Source organism: Cucurbita pepo, chromosome 9 (assembly GCF_057944985.1).
Source record: "Cucurbita pepo subsp. pepo isolate OVF chromosome 9, ASM5794498v1, whole genome shotgun sequence".
In the NCBI taxonomy this organism is placed as follows: domain Eukaryota; kingdom Viridiplantae; phylum Streptophyta; class Magnoliopsida; order Cucurbitales; family Cucurbitaceae; genus Cucurbita; species Cucurbita pepo.
Genome location: NC_141806.1, coordinates 5468860 through 5488350, shown reverse-complemented (window position 1 = coordinate 5488350; position 19491 = coordinate 5468860). Strand labels below are relative to the sequence as shown.

Sequence of the window (19491 nt, the reverse complement as noted above, 5' to 3'; positions counted from 1 at the left end):
TTGGACTTCAAGGAGCAGATTTGAACCACTTTTAAGATTATTTAGTGGTTTCGATTTAGGTCAACCAAGTAAGAAGTTCTGCTGTTGGATTGGTTGAACGAATTGGTGATGTATGACACGTGTCTCGTGACCTCTACATGTGTATGATTGTTATACTATGTATACTATACTATGCCATGTTATGGAATTATACTATGCTTTCGGTGATATGATGAAAGACATGATGAGTATTATGTATACACAATTTGTATGAACATTATGTCATGAATGAAAGAAAGCACAATTTGTATTTTAAGTATATGCTATGATTTTAAGCTAAGAGGACCTCATGCATTTTATGCATGTCATGTGCATCCAAATACTTTCTCGCTATGTTTAGTGCAAATGCATACCTTCAATATTTATGTTCGCCACGATATTATGCATGTCCTCTCCCTCTGTGATGTTTGGCAGTGCATAAGTGCGTTAGCCCAAAGCTTGGTCCAAGGGTACGAATACGAGTCCACTTGATGGGTCCATATACACCGTAGATGGGCCATGGGTGGAGAAGTATCACACATCTAACCTTTTCAAGACTGGAAGGAGTTCAAAACCATGCTATTACGTTTTAAAAAGAATAGAGTTACTTATTGCTTATTGATGGTTTGTGTATGCATTTCCTGACCCCTAGAGTTACTTATTGATTATTTCTTAAAAGCCATTTTTTTAAATACAAAAGTAAGGCACCCCTACATGGATGACCCCTAGAGTTACTTATTGATTATTTCTTAAAAGCCATTTTTTTAAATACAAAAGTAAGGCACCCCTACATGGATGAAGCGATGTTGTGATGACCATTGAAGCTAAGTTAGAATGGTAGTATTCATCCTTTTCTTTTAGTAGTGGTTGTAGGTTGCTCCACATATTCGTTGTTGCATTTGAACTTATATTAATATTTTCTTTTACCATGTTGACATTATTATTTTAAACAAACGTATAAGTCCAAACCTTTGTTTTTAATGCATTTTCTGCACATATTAATTATGTCATGCATGTAATAACGTCTCTGTCTAGATACAAAAATAAGGGCGAAATCTACCAAAGCTAGGCAGATAGATGGACTCCTTCCCGTGCTAAGGGTAAGGGTACTTGTATAAAGGATCCATTAGAGAAGGTAGACATATTAAACTATAGTTTCCACTTCATTGACAGTCTATAACGGAACATCAAACTCAACTTTTTCACTTCATTTATTCATTCAGTCCAAAACAGACCATGTAAAGAATTAATTTCTATCATAATCATTCACTCGAAGTCGAAACTTCCGAACTGCGTGCTCGACTGGTTCGTCTCCACCTAATTCAGAGCGGATCGGATGCATAACATTATACACAGAGTTCTCCAGCTTGTATGATATATCGCAATACTACAACCGAGTGTTAGTCATGCCAGAACAAGCTTTCAAGAACCACGGATTGGCCTGCCTATTGAAGCAAAATTATCAGAATCAAATCAGTTCGAAGCTAAATAATGATAAAGTTAGCCACAATGAACCAACCTAACTTTCAACAACAGTGTTTTAAGGCTTTTGGGTGAAGTACAGTTTCATATATTATAAATGAAATACATCATACAGAATAGATTATCAAAAGCAGAAATATGTTCAACTGGTTCTACCGCCAATTTAATTCAAAACTAATATACCACGCAACGCCATGTTAAAACTTGCAACTCTGTAAAAGTGATTAAAGTTCTAGAAGGATTGTAACAATATGCCTTCGAAAAAGTTGGTTATCGAGATTGTGTGAGATCCTTCATCTGTTGGGGAGGAGAACGAAACACCCTTTATAAGGGTGTGGAAACCTCTCCTTAAGAGACGTGCTTTAAGGGTAAGCCTGAAAGGGAAAGCCCAAAGAGGACAATATCTGCTAGCGGTAGGCTTGAACCGTTATAAATGGTATCAGAGTTAGACACCAGGTAATGTACTAGCGAGGAGACTGTTCCCCGAAGGGGGTAGACACGAGGTGGTGTGCCAGCAAGGATGCTAGGCCCCGAAGAGGGGTGGATTTGGTGGGAGTCCCACATCGATTGGAGAAAGGAACAAGTGCCAGCGAGAACGCTAGACCCTAAAGGGGGGTGGATTATGAGATCCCACATCGGTTGGGGAGGAGAACGAAACATCCTTTATAAAGGTGTGGAAACTTCTCCCTGGTAGACGCGTTTTAAAAACCTTGAGGGTAAGCCCGAAAGGAAAAGTCCAAAGAAGACAATATCTGCTATTGTTGGACTTGGGTCATTATATATTTCATGCTTGACTATTACCCAAGTAATAGTAATTGCGAGCTTGCTAGAACTCTTCTTTTTTACTTCTTTTTGTTTTCTTGGATATGAGACAGAATTCCATATTTATTTGAGAGAGAGAAAGTATCCACACAAAGGGCAAGGAGAGTGGAAGGAAAAGGAATATGTAAGAGTTGGTTCTAACCAAAACCATTGAATATGTAAGAGCGGGTTGGCAGGACTCGTGAATTATTTGATTGAACTTCAAGCTCTCACTAGAACACCCACGAGCATAATGGAACGAACGATCACTCTCCCAAACCATCCTCCCAGGTTAGTTGATCGATTAATTTCTAAACATCACCGTAACTTTCAGTTGCTGTAGGAACTCCCACTTAGTCGTAGGCAGGTAGCATCTATGCCAGCACCATGCTACTAGTAGAATAAGAAAGATAGGTTTTGTGTTGACTACAAAGCCCTGACAACTCAACCGTCCTAAATAAATTCTTGATACCAATCATAGAAGAATTGTTAGATGAATTGCATGGGTCAAGGTTTTAAGCCAAGAATGACCTCAAGTCGAGGTATCATTAAATATGAGTACATGAGGAAGATGTGCTCAGTGTCACGGTCGTACATTTTCAACTGTGTGGTTCGTGATCTTGACATGCTCACGACAAGCCTTAAATGGAACCCAAGCCCCATATTCATTTTTTCTCCTGGCTTCGTCGAACCTTAGGTGAGGTTCATCTTCACCAACACACAACTTGTGCGGAATCCAAGCTTGTTGGGCCATACGCGCTGCCCGTACGTGCATATTCAATCATTTGCGACTTAATCAACTTGCCTCTACACTAGGCCAGGACATTCAGCTCAACCTTGGCTTTACTCAGGGATAAGGTATCTCAATGCAACGCCGCATTTCTTAGATCCCAATTGACACGGACTTCATGTCATGATGTCATCTCAAGTACTAGGATGTCATCACCCATCATAGCTCACTCGGTCTTGCCCATAAAAAACAGGTCCATGTGTCGTTCATAATATCAAGACATCCTGAACATTCATCCATCTGGGTTATATCAAGGCATTGGACCCTCTCGTGTCCATACTAGTTCACTTACAAAATCCATTCCGGAAAGCAGGTGCATAATCCAACCTTCGACACATGGGCAGGGGAACCATGTTAGCATACTTGTGTCGTTCAACACTGTTCTTGAAAAACCTATTTCAAAGAAAGTCGCCCGAGACACTCGTCTCGCGACGCTCACCCCTCACTATCACACACGCATGTGCCACAGGGTAGCTTGCTTAGACCACATGACCCAAGGGTGGGGGACAGCTGACACCATGCCTCCCCCTAAGATATATTTTGAGACATTCTTGGTTTGGCAAGTGTACACATGATTTTGGCGAACAAACATACAGTGTTGTGGAGCGTCCGTCCGGTGTTCGATTAACACCAGATTTGGCGAGTTTTCATAATTCATATGGAAGGACTTGACTCCAGAACCGCATGCCCAAATTCCCTTCAGAACCCCGACTTTCGAGGTTAAGGCTTGGGGCCCTACCCAGCCCTTCAACAAGCTCTGATATCATGTCGACATTGTTGCCTCTCTCTTGCCTATGTCTCGGCTTAGCTTTCATGCACATCTCTGTGGTGTGTTAGATGATGCATCGTCCTCCTCGGTCACATCATGACATTCATCTTGTCTAAGCCATCGCATGGCCAACTGGGCGCCACTATTGTGTCACCACCTTGCTTGTTCGCACGTGAGAATCACAACCTACTCTCTTAATAGTATGATTGTGACACTCAGAACTGTTTCCTAAACCCACAATGGCCATTATGAATTTTTGGTGGCGCCCTTTTAGCCTCACGAATGCCCCCGCAATGCTCCAGTCCCTAATCAATCGTATGTTCAAGCCGTTCCTCCTAAGATTTATGCTAGTACTTTTTTTATGACATTTTGGTAGTCTTGGTCCTCATTCCCACATCACTTAGATGATTCGTTTTTTTAGCAGTTGAAAGACAACCACCTTAGCAGTTGAAGGACAACCACCTATATGCCAACCTTAAGAAATGTTAATGTGCTTAGAAGAGAATAGAGTATTTGGGCCACTGTGTCTTCTCTGAAGGGATAGAAGCAGACCCGAAAAAGATTAAAGTAATGTTACGATGGCCTATTCCCACCAACCTAAAGGAGCTAAAGGGATTCCTTGGTCTCACAACTTAGTACTAGGATTTGTGGCCAATTAAAGGGCAATGTTAGCTCTTTAATTAGATCTTCTCAAGAATGGCGCTTTTATTAGAAACAAAGGAGCTACTGAATCTTCCATTTATAATAAAGACAAATGCATCGGAAAAGGATTGGGGCGGTTCTCTCCCAAAATGATCGCCCAATTGCTTACTTTAGCCAAAAAAAACTATCGAATACAGGCTAGGCATACAAAAGTTAATGGCGATTGGGCTATCAATTTAAAAGTAGCGACCCTATCTGTTGGGCAAACATTTATATTCAAATGGATCAACACTCATCGAAAGGCTTACTCGAGCAGAACACCATCAAACCGAACCTTGAAATTCAATACAAACCAAACCGTGAAAATGAAGTTATTTGCATCCTATCTCGAGTCTCTTTCAAAGCCAACTACGAGTTTTTGTGGTTCCTCACATTCTGAACGTAGAAATTGTAATGGGGTAAGTTTTCTGTGACCAAAAGTTGATCGAAATCTTACAAAAACTTCAGGAAAACTCAGATAGTGCATATGTATACTCTACAGCACGACACTCTTATACAAGAACAGGTAAGTCATCTCGAAACATTCAGAGTTACTTAAAATCATCCTCCATGCATACCACAACTAAGTATTGGGAAAGAATTTGGGGTTCCTTCGAATATACAAGCATATCACTAGAGATTCATATTGGTCGACATGAAAATAATGTAAAGGAAAAAGAGACACAATGTGTGACTTGCTAATGCAACAAAACTTGCCAACCTCACCGGCAGGGTTGTTGCAACAAATCCTATAGATCGGGTCCCTTCTTCTGTGTTGCTATCCTTTTATGCTTGTATGGACGAGTCTTTACAAGAGAATGGCCCTCTTGGAAGGTTGGAACTTATTTTGTAATTTGTCTACGAGGCTCTTTTGGAAAGTGGAATATAACTTAAGAGGGAGACTCACCATGCACACACTCGATCAAGATGAACACAAAGAAATAGGAGTGAGGAAATGCAAGGAGAAATATTGATGACTTCAAGTATGTACACCGAGATAGAATATAGAGAATGAAATAGAACATTTTAAAAGCTCTGTCTAATGGGGTCTGGTTTCAGTTTACTAAATACGATTTAACGACCTACAAATTATCTACCATATCCCAACAGATTTAACCACCTACCACCTATATATCTCTACCCGGTCTTTACTATTGGATCCAATATTTCATTTTTAAATTTCCATTCTTCAAATAATTCACTTTTCAATTAAGAAAATGGTAATATTTTTCCAAAAATAAAACATATATAGGAATTTTTTTTTTAAAAATAAACTAGAACTACGAGAGATAAACAAAGTCATTCTTACTGTTGCCGTTTTCTTCATCATCACCACTGCGACTCTTAAAGAATGGCGTCAGGTAGTTCCTATTCAATGAAGTAAATATCGTAGAGCTGAGGAGAAAAGAGGCATTTTAGCGATGTATCCCCATAAACAGACAAGTCCGAAAATGAAAGACGGATATTAGATGTCACCTCTCATGAAACTCTTTAAGTTTCCTTTTGGTCTTATTCCTTGATGATCCTTCCTCATTATGAGTAATGTAGCCATGGCTTACATCAGTACTCTGATAGAAAGAGGGAACAAAAGATTAAAAGGTCTCTAATACTGCCCGGTTATCATGGTTAATTCGAAAAGTATACAGAAATTAATGCATGAACCTTCCAGCTTAAACACCCAAAAATATCAAATAATTTAATAATGAGTGTTAGAAGAACCCCTTGAACAACTTTTTCGTTGGATATTACATCTTTTGTAACTTTCAATCATCAATGAAATTGATAAATTTAATCTTTTTAACAACTTTAACAATTAATTGTGTCGGTAAAACTTAGACCTCAAACTGGGATTTTGCGAGGTCTTCCTCGGATTAGTTCTATAGAGGTTTCGGCCTCTTTTAGGTTTTCCAGGGTCTTTTTGAGGAGCTCTTAACCCGAAAGAATCAGAATTTCTAAGAATTGGCCAGAGAAGCAAGGACAGTTCGAGCATTAGAGGGCTTCCCTCGCTCGCTCGAACTCTCATTTATACAACAGCGAGTGGAGTGCATAAGCCCCTATCCATTAGTAATGAAAAAAGGGGTTGAGGGGATTCATATATGTTGTTCAGATCGATCAGTTTCCGATCTACGGTCCATCTGAGCGAGGGGTTAGGCAAGTAGTATCCAGTGCTGGTGTCGAAGGTTTAGCCCAGCCAAGTGAATCAAACAATTTTTTGTATGCTCTCTATTTTCTCTCAAATTCCCTTTCCCTAAATTTACAGGCTGAATAGACCAACCATGCAAATCCCAATCCGTAAACACTAGCATAACTGTCCTTCAAAAGGCCCCCTTGATCCCGAGGAAATCTCCAAAACCATTTCATAAACAAGGAAGTCTACCTTTTTCACTATGAGACCCTCTTGGGAGGTGGTCGACCCAACTCCATAATCCTGGGTGGAGCATTTTTATTGGGTGCAAACCTTCTTCCTCCAATGCTATTCTATGTTCACTTTACTCGTGCATATGACTGGCACAGCAAATTCATGGTTACCTTGTCTAAAATAATTGTGTATCTTAGAGTGTTCATGCATTGCACATTTGGCAAAACGTGTAACTAAGAACATTCATAAAGATCATGGATGCAATTAAAACAACTGCGTATCCAAGAGCATTGATAAACAAAGAAAGAAAGAAAAGAGTCAAAATGCAGATAAAACTTACTTCAGTCAAAGCGTATTCATGGTTATCATTGCCACCTACAACTTGTAAAACTTCTAGCATTGTACCAGTTGAACCTCCAATAAGTAACACCTGAAAATATTTCAAAGAAACTGATGAGAAAAATGGAAGAAAATGAATTTTCATAAGTCCAGTCAGGAAGGAGACAAAAAATAGTTATGATGGAATATTTATGGGATAAAGATTTATGCTTCTAATTGGATTTTTTTTTTTTTTTTTTTTCAGAAAAGAATATTTAAGCTACCCTTCTGGTTTTATCTATTCTGAAACATGAGTCATTCATGTCCTCTTTCTCTTAAACAGAATAGATAAAACTTTTATACCCATTCACTAGCTTGTCTCTCCATCTTCCCTTCCGCATTCCCCTTTGTGGGATCTCACATCGGTTGGAGAGGGGAACGAAGCATTCCTTATAAGGGTGTGGAAACCTCTCCCTAGCAGACGCGTTTTAAAACCGTGAGCTAACAGTGATACATAACGAGTCAAAGCGGACAATATCTGCTGGCGGTGGGCTTGGGTTGTTACACCCTCTTCCACCATACTACATTAAACTTTTTGTCATTCGAACTTTCGCCATCCACTCCATTCTTTTTGTATCCATTGGATGGGGTCCCTTGACTTGAATCATCTGGTCAAAGATTGCCTCTTTCAAAAACGCATTGAGGAACTTAATCTGTTTCAAACTTCTACTTTCAGTCCTGCATTATGCAGTAAATTGGCAACTTTTTGAGGCATCATCACAACAGAAGCGTGGGGAACACAGTAGCACAATAGCTTATATGATATCTATATTCAATTTTTAATAGTTGTAACCATTAAGGAAAGAAAAATACGCTTTTTTTTGACAAAAATTACACGAAATTGTTCATCAGCATATGATACAAGTGACAAAACTTAGACTGCCTACCGTCAAAATAACGATTGCAGTAGTAGCGGTGAAAATTGTCTGCCCATGTCCGTCTGGAAGATCATGGATCGACTGTAGAGCCAGAGCAAAAGCCATAGCCCCACGAAGTCCTACATTTATAACACATTAGAACCATATTCGAGAATAATAGACTCCTTTCTCCAAATTCTATTAAATAAATAAAGAAAGAAGAAATAATGCTCCTTACCACAGTACCAAAGTGCCTTCTGATGTTTTGGAGGTACTTGCCGATGTGCAGGCCGAACTAAGTTGACTAAATATGCACAAGAAAAGACATTTGCAGCCCTATGAAATATCACACAAAATACTATAGTCACACACACAGATAGGAGCCTATGAAAGTGGAAAGAAAAAAAAACGTGTCAAAAGTGAAGTTTTTCTTTATGGATATGAAACAGTATATTGATATAGAAAAGGGGCATCAAAGTAATGGAGGGCAAATCAATTGAGAACTAAACAAACTGTAAAAAGCTAGCCAATTGGTTTGTATAAAATAAGAACACAATGTAAAGATTACATGAGAAACTCCATTCAAAAGCTTTAATAAAAGAAAGAGATGGTATCTCCAAAGATGCAAACTTGTGTGAGAATTTAATGATCTAAGGTTGGCAAATAGGAGAGAAAATTTGGCAGCAATACCTTGCAACACCAATAAATAACTGAGGTGAACATAAAACTGATTAAGGAACCACAAAAAATTGAGATCAAGAAAGGGAAAAGTAGACTGATCGTAAAGGTATGGATACAATCGAGAAAAAAATGAATCCAATATGTGACCAGCTATGTTGCTCCATTGCAATATCCAAGCCCATATATATAAAGCTGAAAGAGAAAAGCTTATGAGCATCGAGTGGGTAAAGGATCCTTGATTAAGGCTAGATAAAATTTGGTCATGTCTCCCTTACATAAATGTCTCTGCCAGAGATGAAAATAAGTGAAAAAATTCTGCAACAAACTGTTGTGAAGACTCTGATAAGTTCGAATATGTATAATGCTTCATCACCTAACAAAGAACATCAAGGATTATATGCACACCAACAACTAGTATAGATGTATTGAACGAAAGAACATAGTAAAGAATACGGTCAGCTTTACTCACCATTCCTGTGAACAATATCGACACAATACCAGACAACCCAAAACCTTCTGCAAGCATGTACCTAGTAAAAGATCTCATGCTAAAATCCACCAACGTAAAATATAGCTAAATAAAAATTATAAAACTTAACGGGAAAAGAAGATTGCTTACGAGAAATATGGAAAAAGAACAAAAATACAGCACTCCAAATTTTGAAGACTGGATAAAGAAACGACCAAATTCAGATTCTCGTCCAAACAAAAATACATTATAATTTAGTAATCAACAAACACTTCAAGTGCATAGAATTTACTTGTCAATGTCCAAGCCTGCATACTTGAAAAGGTTCTGAGAATTAAGGCTCAACATGATATCAGAAAAGTAGAATGAAAATAAATAATATAGCTACAGGCAATAAAGATAACATTGATCATAAAAGGATATCAACGCTGAGGTAAATCCAACTCCAACACCTGCAGATCCACAGGCATTCCATGATAAGTACCCTTAAGAACTTCCGTTTATTTATTCAGTAAAGATAACTGTATTAATTGTTATAAAGAAGTTACAAAACAAGGTCATGCACGAAATTTGAGGCGTACATGAAAGTAGTCATCTAAATAATGCTGATGCTTTGATAGTTATATTGGTATAGCAGAAGTCTTCATTAACCTACAACAAGAAAATTGATCTTTCTAGAGGATTTTGTGGCTGAGATTAATGAGGAGCCTGTATAGTGAAGGAAGGCATCCTGTTTTGCCAGAATTGTAGTCTTGGATGGTTTCCAAATCATTGACTACTTTTTTTTATACACAAGCAACTTTTATAATCGGAGAAAATGAGTAGGTTTCATAAATAATTGATTTGTTTGAGCCAAAGTCCCGCCAAAATGTCCAAGACTGAGGGGCGGACATAGTGTATGAGACAAATGTATGCATTTCGATTAGGGTCGTAAAAGAGAAGTTACATCCTGATCCTGAAAAATGCAATAATAGGAAAAAAGTTCTGTAAAACTATTTTTCCATGCTTTTTCCTTCCTCCAAATTATTGGAAAAAAAAAATTCCCAAATAAAAAATGTTATACCGACAGAAGCTTAGTTCCCTTTAGGAATTGTCAATTAACCATTAGATAACAAAGTAACACATGATAACTCTTAACTAACAGTAACAACTCAACTAATTAATAAACCAATAAAGTAATAAGAATCAGTATGGACTAGCAAGCAACAATGAAGTAACAAACAACAAGCTATTAAAAGCAGCTATGTACCAACTCTCACAACATCAAATAGGGTTATTTTCAATATCCCGTAGATGCATACTCTAACAGATATTGTCCTCTTTGGGCTTTCTCTTTCGAGCTTAGATTTTTAAAACGCGTCTACTAAGGAGAGGTTTCCACACCCTTATAAAGAATGTTTTGTTCTCCTCCCCAACTGACGTGGGATCTCACAATACACCCCCTTCGAAGCCCAGCAAAGAATGCTTCATTCTCCTCCCCAACTGATGTGGAATTTCACAATCCACCCCCTTTGGGGCCCAGTGTTCTTGCTGGCACACCATCTCATGTCCACCCCTCTTTGGGGCTTAGCCTCCTCGCTGGCACATCGCCCAATGCCGAGCTTTCCCTTTTGGGCTTCCTCTCAAGGTTTTTAAAACGCGTTTGCTAGGGAGAGGTTTCCACACCCTTATTAAGAATGCTTTGTTCTCCTCCCAACCAACATGGGATCTCACAATAATGATAATAATGTGTTGCTTCTCGTAAGTTCTCTAGAATTGGATTATAAAAAATGTGGAAGTGGAAATAAAGTAGCAAAAGATGTTTGTTTAATGAAAAGATAAGAGAAAGATAACCTGCAGACATTGAGCCAACAAAAGTCTCGAGAAATCTAACAATCACAAAGAAAAAGTTTTTTCCATGATAAGCATGGCTCCTAACCAAGGACATTGTTCTGCAAAAGATGAAACTAATTAGAATAAACTCAATAATAATGGAAATACAAGAAACAAATCAACTACTTTACATACCTGTACAAGGAAATTGCCATCTGCCAATTATCCAACAAGAGAACCAGAAATATTAAATAGAGTCATTTTCAACCAATATCAATAATTACTTAATGCGATAAACATACAGCATCATTCAATACAGATTCTCCAAACACCAAAGCATAAAGGTTCACGTCTGTGCCAAGTTCCTAGAATGATGACATGACAATAATGAGTTACATAATGAGTAAAACAATATATCATCTACAAAATTTAACAGCCAGCATATGGTATCAATGAAACTCTAGGCAGATACATGATGAGTTAGTTTAAAGAATAAGGGGCAGTTTGGTGTATAATCTCCCGAAGAAAATCACAATAGCTTAAGTCACAAATTAAGCTCCTGAACCTCTAGGTTTTGTCTTAATCCTTCAATTTGGAAAGGTATCAGTTGCATCCCTGAACTTTAGATTATGAATTTAAGAGGTCTCTATTGTCAGCACTTTTAACTATTTCATGATGTACTTTTTTACAAATGGATCATGTTAACACCTGAAAAATGGACAGGACAGTGACAGGATCTGTTGCCGAAATAAGAGCACCAAACATAAGACATTCAACAAACGGAAGGCGATACATGAGAAACATTAATCCACCGAGGTAACTGCAACAAAAAGAGCAACCAGTTTATGGTGGCATAAATTAAAAGGTACATGAAACGAAGGATTTGCAATTAAAAGGGAAGAAGAAAAGCTTTACACAAGACCACCCGTAACAACGGAGGCTATAAAGGTTCCCAGGATTGCAAACGTCACAATTGCCCCAAAGTTTGAGAAGAAAGGTTTCTACAAAAGCAGCAACATTAAGCAATACTATTCTCAACCAAAACATCACAGTTAAGGGGAATATGAAAGCATTGATCGGAGATTTTGCACTTACAGGTGAGAGACTAAATCCTGATTGAGTACGCAAGAGTGTTAAGGAAACAGAACGGGAGAAAAAAGAAGATCGGCTTTGCAATAAATTAGGACAACGAAGGATATAATATGATCGGAGGCAAAAGGAAAAGGAAGAAAAATTCCTCGTGAAAGTTGAACCACGCCCTGATGTTAGTTTGAGTATTCGAAATGTTGGCAAGGCCGCCGACGATTAAACCTGAGAGACAAGTGAACAAAGGAAAGCGAGAAAATGGAGAGACGACGAAGAAAAACAAACGCGAATACAGGAAGAACATAAAAAAAAAAAAAATGCAATGGCAAGTTGTGAAGTGAGTCGTAACTTAACGAAGAAGATACCGATGAGAAGAGAAGCACTGGCTTCGGGAAGAAAATAGAGTCTATGGCGGCGAAGGACATGGCCGAGAACGAAAGAGAGAACAAGCATCATGATCTGAAGGAGGATGCCAACTCCGGCAGCTTGTTGATCCTTAACCGGACTGCCTTTGGGCTCTGCCGGAGAGATGACCATAATTTGGGCTTCGTCCTCCATGCCCATGATGGATCTTCTTCTGCTGCTCAAGTCTGTGGCTGTTTCGGAATTTGATACGTTGATGAAGATGATGACGCGAATAACAGGATTCGGAAACTTGCTTCTCCAGAATCTATACTTATTTATATGATTCAAGAAAGAACATAATTTCTGTTTTTTTTTTTTTTTTTTTTTTTTTGTGTTTTTATTGATGGTGTAATTCTAACTATCTTTTTAAATTATAAATTTCTATTAATAGTAAAAATGAAATCTGATCATAATCAAAACCAATCTTTATAAAACAAAATTCATTCTTTTACACTTTTTACCTAATAATTTTAAATACTTACAGATTTTAATATTTTTTATAACCTAAATAAATTATTCCACACACAAAAATAAGCAAGAATGAAGAATGAGGAGAAAAAACCAAGGGAAAAAAATAATAATAAATGAAGTTAAATTTATAAATGGTGTATTTGTGCGTGCCAAAATTATATTTTCTGTCTCGTTCTATATTCTATTATAAATTATAATCAATAATTTTTTTTTAATCTTTTTTTTATAGTTACATTTTTATGATTTTTTTCAAATTCTTTTAAAAATCTTGAATTATTGCATACGTAAATGAAGAATTTTCACCGAGATGGAAAATGAGAGAGATGTAAATGCTTTCCCATCCTTGATGTTTCTAATGACACAATATCTACCACTTAAAATTGTGAAACTATCTGAAAATATTATTACTCAAGGAAAATTGTGAAAATATCTGAAAATATTATTACTCAAGGAAACAATATTGAGTTAAGAATGAGAATTGAAATTGAAGGTTGAATTTTCATTAATATTCACACGGTTTAAATAGGATACAAACTATCAACTAATACCTACAAATAAGAAAATATAAACTAAGAATAAATTAAAATATACTATTAATCAAATCATAAAGGGAAAATATTAACCGATTATGAATACCTAAAATATAAATTTAACGAATTATGAATACCTAAAATATATTCACGAATATCTTAACTAATTCAAACTAGCAATAAATTGTACTAAATTCTAACGGCATGTATTTCATAAAATCCACAATTATTTTCATTATAAAATGGAGTAAATATAATCACTTATAATGAATACGATTCTAATCGCATCACCATTAATAATTTTTCTAATTTATTTTTTTGGTTTTTATCGTTAGAAGAAAGTTGGAGTTTGATTTAAATAATTAATACATCGTCAAACATGAATATAATTTAATGATTAAACGATGGTATTATTGACCACAAATCTTCACTCCAATGGTGTTGAATTAAAAATAAAATTATAATTTAATTTTCTTTTTATTATTCTAACACCTTATATCACATACGCGTCAATATATAATAAATATATAACATTTTAAGGGTTTATAAACTAAAAAGATATAAATTTATGACTCTTGCACCATTTTATCCATTTTGATGACATTCTTAAAAGTCCCCTTCACAAAAGAAAATAAGTTTTTTTTTTTTTTTTTTAATTAAAAATTATATATATATATTTAAACTCTAAGTTATGAGCATATTGCTCTGAATAAATTGAGGGAGCTTTGATTTCTTACTAGTAAAATTTAATGCACATATTACATTGCCCTTTGAGAATCCTTGCCTAGCCCACTAAGTCTCTCAAGGAGACACAAAACACGCTCAATCATTTACAAATTGAACCACATCTGGGATCCCAGGTACCCACAACAATACAAATGATGCAAAGCTACTAACTGATCATATGGTGATTACTTAACAGGATCTAACTTTTTAGAAGAAACATACGTCATCTCTACCGAAAGAATCGACCTATAAAAATCAAATTTACAAACGAAGGGGGAAACGAATGCCACCTACGAAACCGTATGAGTGTTGCTACCAAGAGAGAGCTTTGGTGTGTACCTGTTATGGATTAATGTTGCATTGTCGAAGGTACTCGTGGTCAAAATCGACATACTTCATCCAATAGTTACGGTACCTGGGTATGGCTATCTCCAGCCAGGGTTTCATGTTTCCATTGTAATGTATGACAGCAGCTCGTTCGATTTCCTTCTGGTTGACGTCGGGGTTGTATCCAAGGCCTAGAACATGCCAGGATCGGTCGAGAGGATGTGTGCGCTTCCAAAATGTTATGAGACCTGGTGGCAAGGTACCCAGCTTCCACAACTGTCTGTCATGATTCTGATGCAATAGAAATTGAATTTTAGACAGAATCCATGTCAAGTTTGATTATTGCAGAAAAAAGGCCAGGGGAATACCATAATTTCAAGAACAGATAAGAGAATCACTAATTTTGCACGGACAGTAAGGATTCAATGGTTTCATGTCATACGAAATATTTCTCTCGACTTGTTTCAGTTTCTTTGTCTTCTAATTCTTATTGGAACTCTATAGAAGATATCGTTATTAGGAATCACAAATATCCACAATGGTATGATATTGTCCACCACTTTGAACATAAACTCTCGTGGCTTTACTTTTGGTTTTCCCAAAAAGCTACATACCAATGGAGATGTATTTCTTATTTATAAACTCGTGATCATTCTCTTAATTAGCCAATGAGGGACTCCCTTCCAACAACCCTCCCCTCAAACAAAGTATACTATAGAGCCTCCCCTGAGGCCTATGGAACCTTCGAACAGCCTCCCCTTAATCGAGGCTCAATTCCTTCTCAGGAGCCCTCAAACAAAGTACATCTTTTGTTCGACATTTGAGTCACTTTTGACTACACTTTCGAGGCTCACAACTTCTTTGTTCAAAATTTGAGGATTCCAATGACATGGCTAAGTTAAGGGCACGACTCTGATACCATGTAAGAAACCACGAGTCGTCATAATGGTATGATATTGTTCACTTTGAGCATAAGCTCTCATGGCTTTGCTTTGGACTTCTCCAAAAGGCTTCATACCAATGAGATATATTCCTTACTTATAAACTCATGATCATTCCCTAAATTAGCCAATGTGGAACTCCTACCCAACAATCCTCAACAATCGCCACAGTCAGATAATCACTAAAACGTATAACTACTCAAGTAGAATCTGATTCACACAATGTGGCCACTGTCACGATTAGAGAATTAAACTACATGGAATTTGGTTAAATTATCCCCAAATGAACAAACCAGGATAGTGCAAAACAATATCAACACTCGAGGCAAAAAATAAAAATTTAAGCAGACCAATGGGACTGGATTTATGTAAGAAAAAAGTTTAAGATAAGATGAGTGATATATGAAAACTTACAAGGTTCTGCCACGTGTGGTATACATCAGTGATGTTCTGCCTTTTCCATTCCTCCAAATCAAATACATTCATTCCATATGCCCAACCGCAAGCACGAGGATCAAAATTCTTTGATATAAGCTCATTTGAGAAATTAAGATACTTATCGAAACGATGAAAACTTTCTCCACAAGTCTCCACAGCCCCATTTACATTCCCCTTTAGATCAAGAGACCAAAGGCCAGTAAGATCTTTCTGCACAACTATGTCATCATCCAAAAACAGCACCTTCTTCAGTTTCGGGAATATCTCTGGCAAGTAAAACCGGAGATGATTCAAGATAGATAAATACTTTGGGTTCCGGAACTTCATATTTGAATCAGAATGGGCTCTATGAGCTTTGAAGTAATAATTTATTGCTGATGGAGAACCCAACTGCTTGAGAACTGGACTGTAACTTGAATTTAACCATGAGAATTCCTCAATACTCCGAACCTCAATAGTCGCTTTACCAGGCAAATTAACTAGGAACCACATTCTCATTGCAGCATAATTGAGCTGGTCGGTAACAATGTGCAAAACATGTTTTGATGCATCCTACCAAAGTTCAATGAGATATAATAAGTGGTGATGTAGCAAAGATACATTCAGAAACACATGTCACACTTCTTCACATTCCCTTCTTTTTCTTTCAAGCTTAGAACTATTATATGTATGCATAGGATAATAGATGTACCTTTGCATGAGCAATAGTCGAATTTACAACAGCTGCTGCTGCCAATACATTATCTGAGAATAATGCATAATGATACAGGCTGGAGTCTTCTAGTTTTTCTTGATTGGGAAACGGTCGCTGTGAATAATTCAAGCTATAGTATTCTGTAGTTAGGCGTAAGGGAAGACAATGAAGGCCCTTGGGAAGTGTTTTTGCTGTTAACTGTGACAAGAACAATGCTTGTTTTTTGTGAACTCGCAGCTGCTCCTCTGTTGACTGGAGCATAGCCCGAACCTTTTTGACCATCGAAGCACAGTCATCCTGAATCTGCTTTCCTCTGTTCAATACTCCATCCATTGCCCTTAACTTCTCTAGGGCACTGCAATCATCAAGATATGTAATTAATAATCAAATATTGAAAGCTATGGCTACGAACCAAGTCTTTAACTATTACAAATAAGAATGTAGAAAGGAATGAGATGAAATATAAAAATGCACTGCAAAATGTCATATAGTAGCATGCTCCAGAGAAATACACTTACTTCCTGGGCAGCTGTGAGTCTTTGTTTGCACGCCCTAAAGTACGTTGGACTTCTTTCATCCGTTGGCGTAGTTGTCTAATAAAATTAACATTATTCCTTGTGGCTGAAAGGGAAAGATACAGTTTTGCCTGGACAAGTTGATCCTTAAGATACTGAACCCTTGCATTTGGTGCAACAGCTTCATCATTGCCTTTTTCTGATTTAGATGATTCTCTAGACTTGCGGTCAGTGGATTGGATGGATTGTTGTTCACGCTTTCTTACCTGGAAATCAAACCACAGAGGGGAAGGAACAGGGTAAAAAAGAAGATAATTGAGATGTACATCTTCTGGAAAGAAAATCATACATCAATCTAGCAGTTGATCGCTGAACTCAGATATCATAAAGAACTGCAACTGAGAATGAATAACTATCGACGTTACTCGGTAAAAAAAATCCATAACCTTTCACAAGAAAGCAAAACTAGCACGATTCCTTAAGCTAGTAAACTGATTAATTAGCATGCTTGCAACAGGACAGCTTAATATAAATTTTGATTCCATAAATAGCTAAGCTTGATCCAGCAAAGATTAGATTAATATATTTTTTTCTTTAATCACAAATGGTTAAAGCTTTCGAGTATTATGAACTATTACTTATTATCTATCCTACTTTTGGTCTAGGACAACGGATACTGAAGTCTGCATGATATCTTAAGAAAATCCAAGACCTTTCATCTAGATTAGTTATCTTCCACTATCATCTAGCTGAAGTACTAATTTGATCAACTACAACAAAACAGTTCAAGAAGAATCCGCTCTCTTGCACTTATCATTCATAACATAAAAGGCACGATGAAAGGAAGCAATGTTCTATATTCCAAAGCCATCAACGTTATTTAAGAGAAATGAAACATTTTCACCAATTTTTAAAAGGTTTTGGAGGAATTTTCCATCAACCAAGTCAAAATTGTAGATGGAAAAAGAAAAGAAAAGAAAAAATAATCAAAGTTGTAGAGTTTTCTACCTTCACACGCTTCGTGTCGAATTGTACCAAACTGCCCTTGCGGAGATTCTTCTGCGCATGTTGGTCGGTGATCTGCCTGAGGGGATTCTCTCTAATCGAACTGACGTTCTCCGTCGTGGTGGACAGTGCACGAGCAGATTTATGCTCCCGCGATTCAGGTAATTGCAAATCTGTAACGATAAGATTCGCAAATTTATAAAGGCGCAAGGGACAACATAATAAAATGTTCGATTCAAAGAAAAAAATTATTTTAAAAATCACCTTGATTTGCGCCTTGAACATCGGTTGAATTATGCTCGGTAGCAGACGCATCCGGTTCTGGATGAGCTGTATTGTTAGAGTACACAGTTCCGACGGGTTCTTTAAGAGTCCTAGAGGATTCCTGATACAATAACTAAGACCGAATAAGCAAAGATCTACAAGTTCAAGGCAGAAATAAGCCGAGCAAGAAATCACAAAGAGGAGAACTAGAAAGCAACAACACGAAAATACTTACAAGAGGAAGTATATTCAAATGTTCAGAATGACTGCTCAGAGTCTGCAAAGAAAAGTAACAATGCACATGTTGATTCAGATAATTCAACAAATTAAAGAGAAAATCACATAATTCCACTTACAAAGCTTGAGAAATCTTCCAGAAATTCACCTCTCGCTAAGAAAGAAGAACAACAAAAAACAAAAATCAACAACGAAATATTGACGAACACCAAACCAAGTTCAATCGAGCATAGAACTTACAGGAGGAGAAATTAAAGGATCCGAGACGATGAGTGTAAAGCACAATCGGAGCAATGACAGTGACAAAAAGCAAAAACAGCACCAAATTCCTCACCATCATTGTTGCTCCCTCTATCGGTCAGATTTGAAAAGAGAAATGAGAGGAAGAAGAAGAAGACAATGGCAGTAGAAATCGAAACGACGCGATTGCAATTGCGATTGAGGTCCTTATCGATGTTCATCAACCATAGCCACACCAATTTGATTATTGAGAAACTTTCCTTTCACCTTCAGAACCCAGAATTTCATACGTAAGAAAAAATGCGGCACACTGAGAGAGGGAGAGAGACTGACGTAACTTTTATTCCCATTTTCCATTTTCTTCAATAAATAAAAACACCATAAATTAGAAATTAAAGACATTAAGACAAAGATAGGAGTACACAGACAATGACCTAAAAAAACACCATATTTATTCATGTCGGTGGATGAAAGTCTACATCCGCTAATTTAGGGAATCATCGTCTCCATTGGTA

At 37.1% G+C, this 19491-nt stretch overlaps 2 protein-coding genes across 4 annotated transcripts; both read right to left on the bottom strand.

Moving 5' to 3' along the window:
• Nucleotides 1-1160: 1160 nt before the first annotated feature.
• Nucleotides 1161-12894, bottom strand: LOC111804246 (sodium/hydrogen exchanger 6). 2 transcript variants are annotated; one of them, XM_023688979.2, is made up of 21 exons: nt 12549-12891; nt 12297-12408; nt 12193-12217; nt 12013-12098; nt 11806-11917; nt 11400-11462; nt 11293-11312; nt 11119-11216; nt 9709-9737; nt 9578-9609; nt 9436-9483; nt 9286-9346; nt 9092-9189; nt 8933-9008; nt 8826-8845; nt 8374-8471; nt 8166-8275; nt 7241-7330; nt 6018-6109; nt 5851-5936; nt 1161-1463 (listed from the first exon to the last, which is right to left on the bottom strand). In XM_023688979.2, the coding sequence occupies exons 1-21, from the start codon at nt 12745-12747 to the stop codon at nt 1441-1443; spliced, it is 1578 nt and encodes a 525-aa protein (XP_023544747.1). In that variant the 5' UTR covers nt 12748-12891; the 3' UTR covers nt 1161-1440. The 2 variants fall into 2 exon arrangements, with proteins under 2 accessions (XP_023544747.1, XP_086983153.1); XM_087127027.1 differs by lacking the exons at nt 1161-1463; nt 5851-5936; nt 6018-6109; nt 7241-7330 and adding an exon at nt 7602-7956 and having other exon boundaries at nt 12549-12894.
• A 1384-nt stretch (nt 12895-14278) lies between these two features.
• Nucleotides 14279-19326, bottom strand: LOC111804249 (putative galacturonosyltransferase 4). 2 transcript variants are annotated; one of them, XM_087127203.1, is made up of 9 exons: nt 18977-19326; nt 18856-18890; nt 18735-18776; nt 18500-18632; nt 18239-18408; nt 17234-17496; nt 16713-17070; nt 15998-16573; nt 14279-14933 (listed from the first exon to the last, which is right to left on the bottom strand). In XM_087127203.1, exons 1-9 carry the CDS (start codon nt 19074-19076, stop codon nt 14658-14660), a joined length of 1953 nt encoding a protein of 650 aa, XP_086983329.1. In that variant the 5' UTR covers nt 19077-19326; the 3' UTR covers nt 14279-14657. The 2 variants fall into 2 exon arrangements, with proteins under 2 accessions (XP_086983329.1, XP_086983330.1); XM_087127204.1 differs by having other exon boundaries at nt 18500-18620.
• Nucleotides 19327-19491: the final 165 nt, after the last annotated feature.